An 18,419-nucleotide genomic window follows, 5' to 3' on the forward strand; every position below is an offset into this window, starting at 1 on the left:
TAATATTTTGAATTCGATTTTTTTATTCAGTTTTTAGTAATTTTAGATCATTCAGATAATTATATTTTAGTTTTAGTTTAAGTGTGCTTTTTGGGCATTTTTATTACTTATTTTATATTTCATGAATAAATCAGAAAACCGTGTATATATGGAATTTATATTGTCAGTTTGTGTAGATGAGAGTTATATGACTCGTGGGTGATGATATTCATACTTGTCGAGATTCAGTGAATTAAATCCGAAAGCAACTTCCACTAACAGATCTTAAAATATGTCAGTTCCATTCTTTTTGCCCCAAGATGCACACCAGTAATGTATTTTTCAAGGCATGTTTATAAAAGCTACTTAAATGTCCTAATTGATCTAAGGCCTAATCCTGGCTTAATCTAAACCCTGTCTGTGAAACCGGGCCTAAATGTGTTATTTGGATTTTATTTGTAAAAATAATGGCCTCTTAAAAATGACCTCTTACATTTATTATAATAGAATTATAGCCTATTCAACTGACAATAGCTATTTACAGATACTGATGACACACACACACACACACACACACACACACACACACACACACACACACACACACACACACACACACACACACACACACACACACACACACACACACACACACACACACACACACACACACACACACACACACACACACAGTCCTCTCCACTTTAACATTGAGTTGTGGAGGAGGGGCTTAACTGATAAAGCTCATATGAGTTCAAATAGTGCAGCACAAAATAGTCCACAAGGGGACACCAGAGAAACGAGAGAGAATCAGGTGGCTTTGTTATGAAATTGATGAATGAAACAGACACCTGTGTGTTTTAATAAATGTACACCTCTGCTGTATGCTATATTTCAACATATAGCTTTGAAAACTAATGTATAACAGTATTAAAAGTAGGCTATTACTACTTGAATGTTTTGATTGTTTGCTGTTGTTAGTTAATGTTCAGTGTCTTGCCATAGTTGAGCAAAAAATGCACCTAAGCCAAATATGATCTTCACTTATGATATTTTCATAATTTCCCTTCCATCTCTTGAAGTGCCTGATTCATAAGCATATATTGGCTAGAGACTGTCATTATCCAATCAGGAAATTACATGGGCCTAATATCTTTTTCATCTTCACAAAGGCTACTATTAACTAACATCCTAACAGCTAATCCCTGTGTTTAGAGAGACTCGTGACTATTTTTTCATTCTCATAAAGTCTGTTTATGGTCAACCCTGCAGTGGTGTATTTGAGAGGACACACAACTGATATTTTAAAAAGCTGCTATTCTCTATCAGAGAAAACAAAATCCAAAGGAAAAATAATATTTCAGTTCAAAATAGAACATTGAGATAAATGAAAGGAAATTAAACCACACAATTAAAAGGATTTAAAATGAACAAATATTTTCATACTAAAAAAAAAAGTTCCCTTATATAAAACTTAATTTCTTTTGTATTTTGAGTCTTTGGACAATAAAACGGCCACATGAAAGGCTTTGGAAACCTTGGATTGACTATGGAATGGATCCCTAAAAGTGCTGTAATATTGAAATATATAATTTTGTGCTTAGTGTTTGAACTTGAGCAAAGGCTTTATAATTCATATAAATGACACAAACACATCAGTTTAAACAGTTTTGGTAGAGAAAGAAACCAGAACTAGCACCCAAACGTGACATTTTTTACCGTAGCTTTTCAAGGTCTTCTGCGACTGTAGCATCCATCCAAGAAAGTTTGCCTTGTGTTATTTTGAGGTATCATTCAAATCCATTTACCTGAAAACCAACCCTGTGCATGAAAAAAGCCCATTAAACCAGCCAGTGAAAGTTCCCAGAGAGCATGGTGAGAGATTTGACTGTTTATTTGGTTCAAAAGACACCTGTGTCGGAGCCCTCGTTGGACAGAGAGAGAGAGAGAGAAAGAGAGAGAGAAAGGGATTACCTTTATTGCCGATATATTAAAGTCCAAACTACTGTAAGTGCTTGTGCTTCAAAGCATTGATAGGATTCTTTTATACAGCATTTATATACAGCGTCTATACAAGAGACATTCATGACTCTCATGAAAGCAGGAGGTGTCCATGTCCGCCGTCTCCCTCCCGGTCCTTCCAGACTGAAACACAGACGATCAACAAACACACACACAAAAAAGAAAGAAACACACACACTCGCACATAACACCACAGTCTTTGAGAAGCTGAGTAGAAAAAGCATGCGTATACGTCAGGGAATCGTGTTCGTGGAAATGACAATAGTGTATTCTACATCTCGAAGCGCTATGTTGACCTCGGCAGAGCAGACGGGATCCAAGGAAACTAATGAGCGCAAATGTCAGCGAAACATTGAGACGAAGAGAAACTCGTACAGCCCAGCTCCCTGTTTTCTCCCATTTCAATTGATTACGAGGGAACCAACGGTTTTCGACAGCACACTCTGAAGTAGCGCTACACGGAAAGTAATAACTGAGTACATTCTAGCATACAAGCTTTTGTTAATTGTTAACCCCTTGCTGCCCGCTCCGCAGGCCAGCGGAAAACATAGAAGAACATGGCTTAGGTCCAGAAGATCCGGGACGGACCTTCGAAAAAGAACATTTCGTCTGGGCGATTTGCGCTATTGGATATTCTAAGTGGTCATGGCTTTACTTTATTTCATTTTCATTTTCTCGAAACTTCGTACAATTTCTGTTCTCCTTTGCGTAAACTGCACTTATAGCAACACATTATGTATGTTCAGTACAATACTGATATGCATTTGACTATTTGAAAGTATCATGTGATATCTGTCCAGTAAAGTGCATGTTGAAAATGGAATTGTAGTTTATTTCGAGTTAACTGAGATATGACATTCAGACTAAGTTATGTGCTTGAAAGGATTAGGCCAGACAGGAAGGGGCGGGATGAAAACAGTGACTGAGCCGTCTGATTGGACGCTCTATTTCTTCCTGTAGTTGCCCAGTTGAATGGCCGAGCGGTCGAAGACACAGCGGAAGGTGATTGGCTGGATCTCCCAATAGGACACTGGATTACTGAACAGGCTAATGCCCGAGTACATGGCCTTCTTTGTATTATAGCCGGGTGGGCAGAAGTCCTCGGTTCCCACAGTAGCAATCTTGTTGGCGTGAAGGTAGATCACCTGGAATTCAGAATGAGAGCATGACCATGTGCGACTTAAAGTCACGATTAAATCAAATACAGCAATAGCAAACCACAACCATCCAATCAATTCCCCATGGACAAAATCAATTCCGTTCCACTCGGATACACATTCTTACGAGACTATCGCAACTTCAGTTTCATGCTGACTTTAAAGATATGTGTAAATGGTGTTAACTCGTGTGGGATCTCTCACCTGAATGTATTTGTGTTCTGGCAGGCCGGACGGGATCGTAGTGAGCACGTTATTTTCCATGTGAAGTTCCCTCAGGTGAGGCACATTGGCCAGAGAGCCGTTCTCCACCACACTGATCTCATTATGGCTCAGACCAAGCCTGAAAACACACAGTGATATTATTAATAATGAAAATGAAAGCTAAAACAAATGTATTTTCATTAACTGAAATAAAAAGAAAAACAAACATAATTGCGAAACAATCAAACTAAATCAAGAAAAACAACTAAAAACAACTAAAATAAAATAATAAATGGTCACAATTTTAGTTTTAGTTTTTGATACACGGTAGCCTACATTATTGTTCAAAACGGTTGTGCTGCTTAATATTTCTGTGGAAATCATACATTTTTAATGAAAGAACAGCATTTGTCTAAGATAGAAATCTTTTGTAACATTATAAATGTCTTTAATTTCACTTTTGATACATTTATTGCATCCTTGCTGAATAAAAGCATTAATTTCTTTCATACTAGAAAACGAAACTATTATAAAGTAAAAAAACATATATTCTCAGTGCAGTTTTGCAAGATAAAGAAACAATTCTACCTATATTATAGATTTCCCTCATCAAATATCATCAAAATTAAGAGACCAACAGCAAAACAATCTTCCAGTCTTCTTATCCAGCGGTTATTAGAGTCAATACTCTATAACAACTCGGCTGTGATTCAGTCTCGGCATGAACAGTGGAAAATCTGAATGTTCTTATTTCTCTGTGTGATCCAAAGCATGCAATGATGTCATGGTGTTTGAGTCTCACAGGGTGTGTGAGCCAACCATCACCTCCAACTAAGCTGTTCTCATGCAAATTCGAAACACATCTAATGAAATCTGAAAGATAATTTCCTCTATATCACGCTTTTCCTCCTGAGTCAGATTGTGCTGAGGTTTTCAGCTACAGAGACATTTCTGCCATGCAAGACATTCAACTGGTTGTTTGTTTGCACAACAAGAGAAATGTATTAAAGGAGAAAGATGTATTTACTTGGAGAGGTTCTTCAGGCCCTTCAGACTCTCTGCGGTCACTTTAGTGATCTTGTTTCCATCCAAGTGAAGTTCAAAAAGAGAGCTGGGCAGACCTGGACATTTTAGACACAGATTAATGTGTTGAATTGACTGAAAGGGATATCCACCATCATTCACAATAGGGATGATTCTGTACCTTTGGGAATGGCAGTGATGTTGGTGTCAGCAATTCGAATGTAAGAGACCCTCTTCAGATCAGCAAAAGCACCATTATCAACTCCAGAGCTACTCAGGGGGTTCGAGCCCAGCTCTGGAATGGGACAGAGTCAAAATGTGCATTAGTTCCCAGTTAGATAAACATAGAAATGCAATATTTTTACACTGCTGATTTGATGGGGACTGATGCTCTTATACGTGCATTTTCCTTTAAGTGCAGGACAATAAAATAAAATACTGAAACCAAACCTGCATAAATAAATGTATAAAACTGATGATTGATGTTTTATTTATATAACAAAAGGCCACTCCATTGGTGGTTTTCTAGGCAGCACAGACACTGATTCCTACCCATGACGATGACATTGGCCATGCCGGAGAAGGAGGTCTTCTTTATCTTGTTAATCTGGTTCTCGTGAATGCGCAGCTCCTGGAGGCTTTTCGGTATGTTTGCAGGAACATCCTTCAGAAGGTTCTTGGACAGGTAGAGTCTCTCCAGATTGATCAGACTAGAAAAGGCCTTTGCATGAATAATGGTGATCTTATTGTTGACCATGATGAGCGTCTGAAGGAGGGGAAAAGGGAACTTTATGGCATTTGTATGAGTGCAAATATTATAGTTTATAGTTATTAGTCTTTCAATGCACACAATTTCAGTTGATCAACCTAAAGTTGTTTTAGTGTTTGTGTCTAAATCTGTAAAATGCCTTTCAGCCCTGATTTTCAGTCACAAAAAGGTCACTAGCTTAATCTATAGTACATTCCAGCACATAAAAATCTTCATTTATTTTCGCTGTGATAATTAAATAGCGACGGCTCACATAGCATTTTGGCAACATTTTCTCACTCTCTGTTCTGTTTGCATTCATCGCTCATTGGCGCCTAACAGATCGAGGCGCCATGTGAATGTTGAGCTTGGAAAGCGAGAAATAGCAAAGGGCCCTCGACGGGAGGCTGTATATTTATTGAAGTTCAGGAGGCTGAACAATGGATCCGCTCCAAATGTGAATCATTACACTTGTGCACCTGGGAATGACACATTTCTCACACTGAGAGCTGTTTTCTGGAGAGGATGGATTGGAAACAGGGATTTCACATTCCGGATCATAAGTTTCCCCCAAGCGCTATTTCGTAAAGTGTCTCTAAAGATCTCCAGAGAATTTTTGCAGTGTTTTTCGAAATAGAGCAGCAGACGTTTGCCTTCAAAGATCGCTGTGGTTGCAACGCATAGTTTTAGCACCCAGTTCCACATTTTGGCAGACAAACAGTGTTCAAGTGTTTTCTCTGGAGCGTTTTTCAGCGCTGCTCAAGCATTTGTTTTTTGGGAAAAGAATTGCTTTTAGTGTAGAATTTCTTTTATGTGAAACAAGGCTCACAAATGGCTTCGATTTGAAAATTTGGACATATGTTCTTTGTGTTAAATAGCTGGTTTTAAGGTCGTGAAAAAAAAACATCACGCTGTCACTTCCAGTTATCAGGACGAGAGTAGCCAATTGGTCTTAACACGTATCAAAGTTAAATAGGATTTGTCCTGTGAGGACTTTAAGGGGGATTGAGAAATGTCATTGCTTTTACGATCCAATTTAGGGAATTAAAGAAAAAGTGGTTGAAAAAAAGAGAACAAGGGAGAGAGTGAGTAATTGAATATCTCACTTGGAGACTCTTCAGGCCTTTGAAGTCGTTTTCTCTGATCTCTGAGATCTTGTTGTTCTGCAAATCCAGGAGAGTGGTATCAAGTGGAATTTTTTCTGGAACGTTCTTCAGACCTGAGAAACACAAAACGCAAGTAGTAAGAAAAATGACACTGATGAAATGGGATAAGAGCTGAACTGGGCTTTTATGGCTAGAATCTACTTTGAAATCAAATCAGCTGTGGACATATGGACCCTGGTCCAACACCAACAAATCCTTCAAGAGTAAATTCTGGTACTAAATTGAGCCACTGCATTCCTGAAAAAAACAACAACGTTTAAACGGCAGAACGAATGTGAACGCTGGACTGGACTGGTCTTAGTTTTCGATGAGCTTCAGCCATCATTGTATAGATTAAACTGTTTATAAGCTACCATTAAGAGAAGCATTTCTAAGAAATGTCTGGACCAAGGCTAAAACAGGGAAAACAATTATAAATAATATTTTGTCTACATTTCTATTCTCAAAACCTAAATTAATAAACAAGTTAAAACATAAAATAAAATATTTCCAGAGCTGCATGGTCTGAGTAGACAGGCCTATGAGTACTAAAGCACTTTTAAAAAATTAACAAAATAAATAAGGAAAAAGAGGGCTATATAGACTTCTAAAAAGTCTGAATGATGAATATGCAGTTGGACCAATCAATTTTAAGGGCTAGAGTTTAAGTAACAGTAAAAAAAAAAAGGTTGGAGTGCAGCACATCAGTGAGTTATGATGATGGTTCACATGCGTTTTAGTGTTTCGAAACGGTTCATTGAGTTGATCATAGACAGCTGTTATGCCAGATATCTCACAGTTTTTCTTGGAAGGATTACACATGCTGTATGATGCTGTCAACTGCAAAAGCTGACATAACATTTCCACAAAAGGGGAATTTGATTTTGCCAACATTGGACAACATGACGCAGCTTTCATTTAATGTGCTGCAGACCAGGCTCATGGAAACAACTACGGTAGTATTTAGACACTTAAGTCACACTTTAATATTTATGAATGTCTTTGCATTATATAACAAAAATAATTAAACAAATGGCATATATTTTAAATAAAAATAGCATAAACACACTTTGTTTGAATCAAAACATTTCCAAGAAAAAAAAGAAAAAAAAATCCTCATAAACTTGGCATCATTGACAAATTAAATTCATACATTTACAGTCCAAAAGCCTTTTAGTTTCAAACATAGGAAAAATAAGGTAAACACATATCCACATACCATAAATATATCGGCTTTACCAACTCTAAAAGCTCTTTAGGCAGAACCTCACACAAACATTGTTTGGTCTTGTTTTGCGGTGAGTTTCCTCATCAGTGCATGTGTATAAACAGTTTAAGAATATGTCCTTGTAAATTATATAACCACAGGACAGAGGACACAGAGATCACAGCTGGACATATCAATGCTGTCGAGATCTCTCACACATGTGCTTTTCCTTCTCCTCGGTTTAGTCTCATTTTCTAGTGGCTACACATCTCAGCTAAAATCACAGCAATCAATATAGGTCAAAGAGTGTTTTATTATGGAGCATGTAATCCAAAAAGCAATAAAAAATAAGATCATAAATCCTTTGGGGGAAAATCAGAATAGGAGTTAACCGTTTTAAAATTAAACCCAAATGGCAATAAGATATTCCAAAAGTGCAGCTCAATGGCATCCCTTATGGAACAAACATATGAAACTATTTCAAAGAAAACTGTCCTCTGTGGTTAAAAATATTATTTAACCACTGGAATCAGCAACTGAATTAAAATCAAGAGCAGAGAACAACACAAAACCATCATTCACAGGCCCACAGGTGCTAAACTCATTCCTTATATTGGTGAGAAGAATAAAAATACGAGATGCTGTTTAATCCACAAAATAATAATCCGTTAACACTCGAAAAATAGCAATTTTTGCACCAGAGGAACCTTTTCATAGTTAGTTATTCATTGGCGGAAGTACGCACTTTTTGGCGTGTTCACACCGGAGGAACTGGGAACGAATTTCCAAGGAACGCCTTTTGGGGAAACTAATTGTCCTCCATTCTCCAGTTGTTGACGCTGTTGAATGCCGTGTTTAAATGACGTCGTTATCGGTCGCTTGCTACTGGCGGTGTGAATGCAACCTGGAAATTGGCCCTATAGGGGAACCTTTAGGTTTCAGGGGAACCGCCCTGGTTGCTTCCTATAACTAAGTTTCTATACACTTAATTAACACTTCTGTACACTTAACCCACTTTCTAATGAGAAATACATGTACTAAATGGATATCAACTGGTACCAAAATTTGGTTAGCAAGTAAAAACACAAGCAGGCTCTTAATCAAACTTTTCTAGACAAACAAACTTAATTTTGCCATTGGTTGTTCTTGGGTTCTGGCATTATTTCCAGACGGTTTTCCCTGCAGCTGCAGAGCTGTATAAACTGGGTCACATATTTCACTGGAAAGAGGTGAAGTTAGATGGAGAACAGGCCTGGCGGCACACCTATCCCCCTCCCTCCCTTTATTCTTTTCCAGGTCTGTTACAAGCCAAAAGACCTGCGGAGCAGATGAGAGCTGGAGGTCTTCTTTTTTTATTTGTCCTTGTTTTTAATCCCATTTTCGTTCTCGTTCTTTCTCTGTCCATTTCAACTGGAGTTGAGTGTTAATGTTACGAAAGAATGGAATTGGCCCTTTCTGAGAATTGCTGTTTTCGTTTTGCCCGGTCAACAGTATTTCTTTCCAAACAGACGTTCAGCCTATCAAACAGTCCTCTGAGTAATTTCCTGTAAGAAAAAGCTGTGCTAATAGAGACAACATGCTTTGAATTACGGGATAGAAGGGTATGAAATAAAAAGAGATCTTATGATAAAGGCAATAAAACTTATAGTTAAAACAATCGCAGAACAATTCAGAAGGATCAGTCGACTATTTGTAACTATTTCACTCTTTTGTTTCTATTGCTCTTTTCTGTGTAAATCACAGTGACTCTGTGGACAGGGCAGCTTTACAGAAAGAGAAGCGGAAATCGTTGGAAGTAAACTGATAAAAGAACAGCCTTTCTCAAGCATTACACACATGCCTGGGGATTCAATTAGGAAAATGAGGCAGCCGTCTGGAGGTTAATGCCTAGTCGTCTATGGAAGTGAGTGCAGTTAACAGCATATGAAAACATTTAAAGTAGTTTTGAAAAAGTGACATAAGTAATTCAATGGTGACTCCACAATGGGCAGATCAAACAAAGAGAAAGGTTGTGTTTATGGCTGCTTGGCCTTTGACAGTTTATGCCATGAAAAAACTGACATCAGGTGTCGTGTGTGTGTGTGTGTGTGTGTGTGTGTGTGTGTGTGTGTGTGTGTGTGTGTGTGTGTGTGTGTGTGTGTGTGTGTGTGTATATATATATATATTATGTCTTTTAAAAAACTTTTATGTTAGATGCGATTGACCCCGATAAATCGATTTGACAGCACTAAAAACAATTGATTAAATTAATTTGAAAAAAAAAAAAAGATAGGAAGTCATTACTATGTGGTTTCTATGGCATTCTGAGTGTTTTCTAATGTGTTGCTATCTTGCATGGGTTGTTCTGCATGGTTGCTAAGGTGTTGCAAGTCAGTTGCTTGGGTGTTCCGGGGGGTTGCTAGGGTATTAAATTACAGCCTGGTAGATCGAGAAAGTACTTTGAAGTTTTACAAACATTATGTAGGCTATCAGATGGGTAATATGGATAACTGTGGCCAGTCTGTGGGTTTATTCCTAAACTCAACAAGTTTGTTGTTGCCATTGATAATTTTACCATGTTGCCCAAATCCAGTCAGAAACAGTGATAATGGTTTTTAAAAAAAAATCACATAGAACATATGCAGCTTTCATCAAGCCGTCTAGTCTAGTGTCACAAAGTGATTACCTAGATCAGAACACTGGGCAACTCGCAGATGACACTGGCATCGGAAGGGGCAGAAAGGTCCATCAGGTCCATCGGGTGACATAGGTGGTGTCTGGATGACTGGTTTACGAGTCGCAGGCAATTTTTCATCTCCTGAGCCCGGTTCGTCCTCCATCATGAAGTCCATGAAGCCAGACTGGCGGAAGGGCAGAGCCCAGCATACGGACACCAAAAGCAGGGAGAGACAGGCCGATTTCATGTTGCTGATGAAGGCCTAGAAGGTCAAATGGAGAAGAGAAGGGGTTAACGGTGAGGGGTGATATGCTGGACCTGTGATGGTGAGAGGTCAAAAGTCAAATGACAGATGTAGAGTGCATGAATGTGACTGAGCAATGTGGGTTATAACTAGGCAGAGAAGAGGTCAGGGGTCAAACGTAGGCATATTAGAGTAGAGGTCTCTGCTGGCTATTGCTGCGACTTTTCATGGTGTTAGACTAAAGGTTATCTTTATATGACTAAATGCATTACTATACATTTAATAAAATAAGGAGATTAATTATATTGAGAACAGAACCTCATGGGTTGAAATAAAGTATTTAAAATTCTCTTTAATTGTTCCTAAAAATGCTTCATACATTTTTAATCACTACTGGCATTTGTAATGAAGGGAATCAAACCATTAAATCAAATGCGGTAAACCAGGAGTTTCCAAACTTTTTGCCTAGGACTTGAAATATGATCTCCTTGCGCGGGACTCCTCCCACATTTGGCATAAAATACAGTATTGTGCTGAAGTTCGGGGCATTTTTGAAAGAAATTAATACATTTATTCAGCAAGAATACATTAAATTGATCAAAAGTTAAAGATTTTGTCCAATAAATTTAGTTATTTTGAACGTTCTATTCAAAGAATCCTAAAAAAATTTATTGCAGTTCACAGAAAAATATTATAATGAATAATAAGAAATGTCTCTTGAGCATCAATTTAGCATATTAGAATGATTTCAGAAGGATCATGTGACACTGGAGCAATGACTGTTGAATAATCAAATAAATCAATAAAATGTAAATACAATAAATGAGTTAGGATTATACTCATTAATATGCAAACAGTCTTTAGAAAGCTAAATGAAACTGTAATAATATCAAATTCTATAAAAGTGATTTAAATATTCCACAAATATTTCCTGTGGGTCCCTGGATCCCAGTTTGAAAACCACTGGCATAAACTGTTAAAAGGACAACCATGCACTCTATATTTGAGAAAACTGTTGAAAGTTGACCTTGGTTGACCAAACGCATTCATGTCAGGAAAAATAAAAAACATCTCAGAGAAAGTGCACAAAGTTGTCCACGAGCCCACACATAAACATATGTCTGAGGAGAAGCGGAACTTCGTTGAATGACGAGGAAATTGTAAAGTAGGTACAGTAACTCCCAGAGGCCAGTTTGTCTTTTCAGGGTCATCTCAGGTCCATGTAATCAACATACAGCATAATTACAGTAGTTCAAATCCTCCGGGCGGCCACGTCACTTGCACAGTGAATAACCACTGTGCCTCTGTTCTTAAACTCTGGAAACCCAGAAACTGACCTTGACAACCTTCGGGAAAAGATGACTTCCTTTTCCTAATTCCTCAAGCAGTAGGAGACAGTGATAAATACATTTTATCTTAGTGCAGACCTATAGAAGATGAATTTGGTGACACATTCCACTGAGGAACCGTAAAAGACTTCTGTTGGAAACATGGATAATCACTATTTATAGCCAATATCTACAAGCAAATGGAGTGTAGATCCAAACATTTGTCTCAAAAGGCAAACTTCCTAAACCGAAGAAAATTAATCAGAAGTTTCAAACTCCTATAAGTCCTATTCAGTAAAAAATGGAAAACAGTGACTCCTGCAATGCATGGCAAGTAACCTTCAGCCTTAGATTCCTTGTTACTGTTGATTTGCATCACATGAGAGCAATTTGAAACCATTTTCTGAGGTTCCTTCAGCTCAACCACAACCAGTATTCATGTTTCAAGAGAAACGATGAGAAATAGTAGTTTTATTCAACGCCATTTCAAAACAACAACTTACTGACCTCATGCTATTTAATGTAATGCAACGTTTTCAGGTCGGGTACAATATCCATCCCCTTAGACACCTTTAATTACCTTTGACCCATTGGGAAATGAGACGCTTTGAGGAAACACATTGCAGAATCTCTATGCCCGTACGTGCGTCCCTGGGGATTGAACCCATGCCTTGTGCCATGCTCTACCAGTTGAGCCGCATGAACCCCTTCTTCAATATGCATTCCCAGCAGGAATGATGCCACAGTAAGAGTTTAGAGCCTCAGGTCCAGGTCAGCAGAATGAAAAGCCCTTTGAGTAATACAGGCTGTCACCACGAGCGATTCTGTTTGAAGGGGGATCATGGGAAGCTGTTGCTGCATTTGAGTTGCGTCCTGTCAACAAACCACAGGCTGCTATGAGAGCCAGGCAAACAGACAAGACAGATTGATGGTGTCATGCCGTTGTTGGGAAAGTGCAGGCAAGGTCCAAAGTTCACATGCGGCAATAACAAAACTTGACTTTTAGCGCATAAATAAATTGGTAGTCTCAGTCGTCACTCCCATGGACCATTGGCTGAAAGGTTCATGCGTAAGACACACGAAATGGGAAACACTTCAGGAGTTTCGAAGTCGTCATCTGATTGGTTGAATAATACAGGATTTCCGGGAGACTCGTGTCGCATTATTTAACGTAAAACAAAGCTGTTGTGATGCCAAACCCCCTCATGGAAAAAGAAAGCCATCACGTTTACAACTTTGACAATGAGCGCTTATCATCAACTAAACGCTGGATTTTCAAAAGTATGGGCGCCATTGTTATTAAATGAATAATTTAGTGGATGCACGCCGGTCTGTTATTGGACGTCAAGTTTTTATTTTCACGTCCCTAAACATGATGTGGAAACAAAACAAACTGTGATTGGTTACTTTATATGTACTTTCTTGGCCAATCGAAGCTTCGATGGATACCTATTGCCATTAGTCTGAAAGTCTGGCTACGCAAGACTAACAAATTGGTAACTTTATAAGGAACTTCAACATAAAACTTCATGTGCCAAACACCAAAACAAATATATTAGGACCATCATCTCATAAAAAAAAGGTGTGAACGTGATCTCTTAAAAAATAGGAGGTATTCGTAGGTAAATCGGGATTAAAGCACATAAATGTTAATTATTAATATTGCATCTACGTAAGCATTTTGCGGATAAACAACTTCAGAAACCTACAAATATGAAATCATTTTTCTGATTCATTGTATTTAACCAAATGTGATTAGTTAAATATGTCATCAACATCAGTATAATGGTGTGTGATTTCTAATATTTTATTTTATATAAATATATATATTTTAAATCTATATATTTTTAGATTTTAAAATATATTTAAAAATATGTTTACACATCTGTACATTATGTTTTTATACATTGTCAAATAAAGTTTTTTTTTTTTTTTTTTTTTTTTACAAATAATGCAAAATAGTTTCATTGCTGGTAATAAAACTGAATGGCTGGTTTAATTGGCTCAATTCACTCTCTACTTGTATCCGCAGTCAAAGAGAAAGTAGCCGAAGACCAGCTCAACAGGAAGGATGCTATGTCTGTATCTTCTCAGCAGGAACCAAAGGAAAAGTGTCAGATGGCTCAATGTGTCAACGATTAACAGGACTGAGTTTAAATAAACTTGAGAAGTGCTTTTTCACAGACGCAGGTCTGTGCCTAACTATCAGCTTCTGCCAGTCTGGTACAGGCCCTCGGATTTGATTTCTCTCCGTCTGCGGGTCGGGCAACAGTCTGATCCAGCTGAAGTGCTCCACAGAATCCAGAATCAGCACTGGCCTGTTTCTGGTCTTATAAATGTGGGCTTTTAATAATCAAGAGGAGAAAGGAAAATGTCCACTTTGACTCTCAAATTCTCTTTCTCCATGCTTTTCTGCCCTTGTTTTCACTCTACCTTCTTGTCTTTCTTGAGGTCTGGATTGTGTCACAGCAAGTCTGATTTAAAGGGAGGGTTGAAACGTCTAGTTTTCTTTTTCTCTCCCTCAATCAACCAATTTTGTCTTGATGTATGCAAACATACTTACATAAGATAAATTTGAGAGCCAAAGACATGGGGACCTGTTTTGATAGAACGTATTATGTATAATAATACATAATCTGGCAGTGTAGACTGACATAGCAGCTAACATAAATAGCTTATAATGTATAAATACATACACTACATTTGAGTTTAATCTCAAGACTGGTCCACTACAGGTGGTTTATGTTACAGAATTGGGACATTAGTTTGTTTAGTAATTATAGTTCTGTACTGTATCATTCAGACTGCATTGTGTCTTAGAAAGGTTGGCTTATCCAAACAGAACAAGTGATTTATGGGATAGTGTGGTGGAGATAAGGTCATGTGAGCAAACTCAGATTACAATATTCATGTTAACTGTATATTACTGTATAACGTTGTAGTAGTAATAGTAGTAGTAGAACATGCACCCAACATGTAACTTGTACACATTATAATTACCTGTTGCCATTAACTGCATTGCCATATAACAACTCTTATACGTATTTGTCTTGTTTTTCAGCAAAAACATTCCGTTCTAAATCAAGATAATAAAGATAATTTATAAAAATTAAGGGAGATTTTTTGCCTAAAACAATAAAAAGAATCTTTCAATGGGGTGAGAAAAATAAACTTAATTCAAAGGGAAAATAAGATTATTTTTCGTACCCCATTGGAAGATGCAAAAACAACAACAAAACTTAATAGATTTCCTTTCCTTGTACACACACACACACACACACACACACACACACACACACACACACACACACACACACACACACACACACACACACACACACACACACACACACACACACACACACACACACACACTGACCTGCTGCTCCTTTCAGCAATGACTCACACAAAGGCATTTACAGGCTACAGGACATTTAAAACATATGTGCTCCCTTGCTCCCTTCATTTTAAAACGTAAAAACATAGACGGCCCAATCTTATCAATGCACCCTGAAAACTGCCTCTTATTTATGAAAGCATTCGCCCACTAAAAGCTCTAAAATACGCAGAATTCCACGAACACAGAGAGAATGTTTCAGAAATGTATTTATCTACTCATTCCAATGAGTCATATATCAAAATAAAAGCACAAAAAGGGCAAAAAAAGAAAGAAATATGAGGACTTATTATTCAGCTCAACAAACTGCACTTATGGACTACACCCGCACACAAGGGTTTTGACCACTCTGCTCTCTGCGGTCAAACTGGTTCCAGACCACTAAACCAAACTCCAAAGCCACTGCCAGAGCACAATTAGACTTTCTCACAGATCAAAACCATAGTTAAACCCATCAAAAAAGTTTTTTTCTTCAAAAGAACCTACCTCGAAAGCCACAAAGGGTCCTTCAGATATCGAATAAGCAATTTTATGCTATGGGACGTCTGATTATTTTGGCTAATAAGAAAATGAATGAAAAAAAAAAAGACCATGACTGTATTGTCCTTGATCTAAGACAGCAAATTGAGTCAATCCCACTCTCTGACTCTGATTCACATTTACATACGAGCACTCTTACACTCATCCTCTCACTTCCTCTTTCCATGGCAACTGCCCATCTGTCATAAGCAACTGCTTTGACTTTGGTCCAAAGCTCCCATTTCCTTTCCTCAAAGGGTTAAAAGTCAAATAAAGAGCGGAAAAGCAGACATTGACCAGCATGGTCCTTTATATTGACTCTATCTTTCTAACATCACATAGTTTGAATCAAATGGAGACCTTTGGCTTCCAAAGAATACTTATTGCATGGCCTGATGATGTTGTCTTTGAAGGGAGGAAGAGAGGAAGAGAGGGTTGCATGTCATGGTACAAACTGTGTATGTGGGTTCTGTTCACAATTAATATAAGTTGTAAGCCATAAAAAAAAAAAAGAGTAAAACGTTTTATAACCCTAGTCCCAATCCCTAACCCCAACAAAAGACAAATAAAGTTTGTCATTATTATGGCACCCACGAATTGATAGTTTAGACAAAGTGTCATCTCAAGATCACAAAGTGTCTCAATTTCCGCACATCGAATGCGTCTAAACCTTCGGCTGCCTCTTCCTCTCCCCCCTCCGAATGTTTTGAGTTAGCTGGGAATTTTGTGGTGGGATTACCAGGAAGTGCCTTGTCAAAGTTGCCTACGATTGGAAGGAAGCTATCATTAAAGGATTAATGAGACACCAGTCCCACGCTCTCACTCTCTCCATCTCTCTCTTTTCTCCTTCAGAGCGCTTTCATCCTTCAGCCGATATGGCTCAAGGCACTTTGGCTTCCACGCCATGAATAAAGAGTTTAGGATGCGACTTTGAGCGAGTGGAGGCAAGCAGACGCAGAGCGAGGCCAGAGGACAAAACATCTCTCCAGACAGGTCTATCCGAGGAGAGCGCTGTTAGAAATCCTCTAGTGTTTTCAGGCCTTGCATGAACTCTCTCTAAATGCCAAGTGCTGCACAAAAGGAAGAAAAACTGGGATGGAAAAGCCAGGACGAAGCAGTGAGAGTTTGGGCACTCGAAAAGTTAATGGCTTTTTCACAACAGTGAGTGTGTGTGAGGGATTTCACAGAGCAGGGAAACTTCTTGCAATTTGGAGAAGACAGAAAATGTCCTGTCCTCCCATCTGAACAACAAATAAAATCAAACCGGCAATCAATTTGCATGAACATACACTTTTCTGGCTTGAAATACAGATGATGGTTTTCTCATCAGAATGCAAACATGACCTTAATCCACATGCAAACCATCCAGAGCTATTACCAAGGTACAAATATACAGGCAGCTTCAAAAGAAAGGTATTTTTTAAATCATAAACACACTTCTGTATTCTCTCAATTGCACTATATCTGAAATATTAAATCTAGAATGTGCCAGATGGAATCAAATTCATTGAAAACTTCACTTAAAAGCTTCAGGCAAACAGCCAAACCAACGCAAAGTCCTCATTTCTGCACCAACCTTTAATGATCTGCAGAAGCCACCAAACCGCAGATTCCCGAGGGGTTATACCCACATTTCATCCGTGCAAACCGTCAACCTCTCTTTGAGGCAGTCAATCTGTTCTCTTACAATCCCTACTTTTCAGCACTCAGAGGAGTTAACAGGAAAGCTTGCGGTGAGCTGATCTTACCTGTACGTACAGGAGCGCGTAGACGAAGATCCGCAAATCCAGAGAGGGCTGGAGCCGATGTGCAGCGCGGCAGGCCGAGGGCAGATCGTTGTGTGGACGCCTGTAGCCAAGATCAGGCAGGTGTGCTCTGTCAGGGGGGAGGGGATGGAGAGAAGGACAGAGAGGGAGAGAGAGAGGACGAGTGAAGGGAGGGAGGGAGGGAAGAACAGGAGAGAGGGAGGGGTTGATTTCTTCGTCCCTTTCAAATGAGACAATTGGAGAAGAACTTCCCCCGGTCTGGAGCGATCCAAAAGCAGTTGGAACGAGGGGGAAAAAAGTTTGGAGACGGGAGGCTGGGACTATACAGGCATTGGCGGGCTCCCATACTGTGTCATCTGGTAAAGATAGGGAATTCTGGATACAACAAAAGCGTCTCCCTCCCTCTCGCGTAACCTTTCGGTGGACTTCACGCTGCTTTTTTTGCGTGGTGGAAACATTCCCCTCCTTTCCACCCACCATACTTTTGTTTCTTTTGAAACAAGAAACTTTTTTTCGGTGACCCGTAACCTCAACCACACACACACACGTACAGCATTTCCAAATCCTTATTAAGCTTGTTTATTTGTACTGAGTAACAGGCATGGAAGAGCATTGAATGTGCAAATGGAGGAACCCAGAATGGAGAAGGAGGAGTTGGCTCGAGTTCAGCTAGTTACTGAAATCAAGACCCAGTTTTTCTTCCCTCTGTGTCTTTCTTTATTTCGGTTACTCTACACTTGCCTGACTTTCTCTCTTTTTCCTGTCGAAATTGAAAGGCTGCTGAATTGGTATGAGTCAATTCTCCTAAATCAGCTTTTGAGCTTTTCTGGCACATTTTCAGGAGACAGGAAAGATAAGCTGTACGTTCAGAAAGGGGGCGATTAGGATTTCAGCCTCAAGCCTCATTCACACTGACAGCGATTTTATCACACAACTGGATGCCTTACATTACTGGCCATTTGAAAAGCGTAAGAAGATCTGATCACAAATGAGATATAATTCAAGTAAAAAATAACGTCATTCA

The 18,419-nt window shown here is 38.7% G+C and overlaps 1 protein-coding gene across 2 annotated transcripts; it reads right to left on the reverse strand.

The window, feature by feature from the left end:
• Positions 1-1,935: 1,935 nt before the first annotated feature.
• Positions 1,936-17,890, reverse strand: dcn (decorin). 2 transcript variants are annotated; one of them, XM_079622874.1, is made up of 8 exons: positions 17,378-17,890; positions 10,151-10,403; positions 6,240-6,352; positions 4,938-5,151; positions 4,567-4,680; positions 4,390-4,483; positions 3,363-3,501; positions 1,936-3,146 (listed from the first exon to the last, which is right to left on the reverse strand). In XM_079622874.1, the coding sequence occupies exons 1-8, from the start codon at positions 17,873-17,875 to the stop codon at positions 2,946-2,948; spliced, it is 1,626 nt and encodes a 541-aa protein (XP_079479000.1). In that variant the 5' UTR covers positions 17,876-17,890; the 3' UTR covers positions 1,936-2,945. The 2 variants fall into 2 exon arrangements, with proteins under 2 accessions (XP_079479000.1, XP_079479001.1); XM_079622875.1 differs by having other exon boundaries at positions 17,388-17,528.
• Between the last annotated feature and the right edge of the window lie 529 nt (positions 17,891-18,419).

This window comes from Phoxinus phoxinus, assembly GCF_949152265.1.
Source record: "Phoxinus phoxinus genome assembly, chromosome: 9".
Lineage (NCBI taxonomy): Eukaryota > Metazoa > Chordata > Actinopteri > Cypriniformes > Leuciscidae > Phoxinus > Phoxinus phoxinus.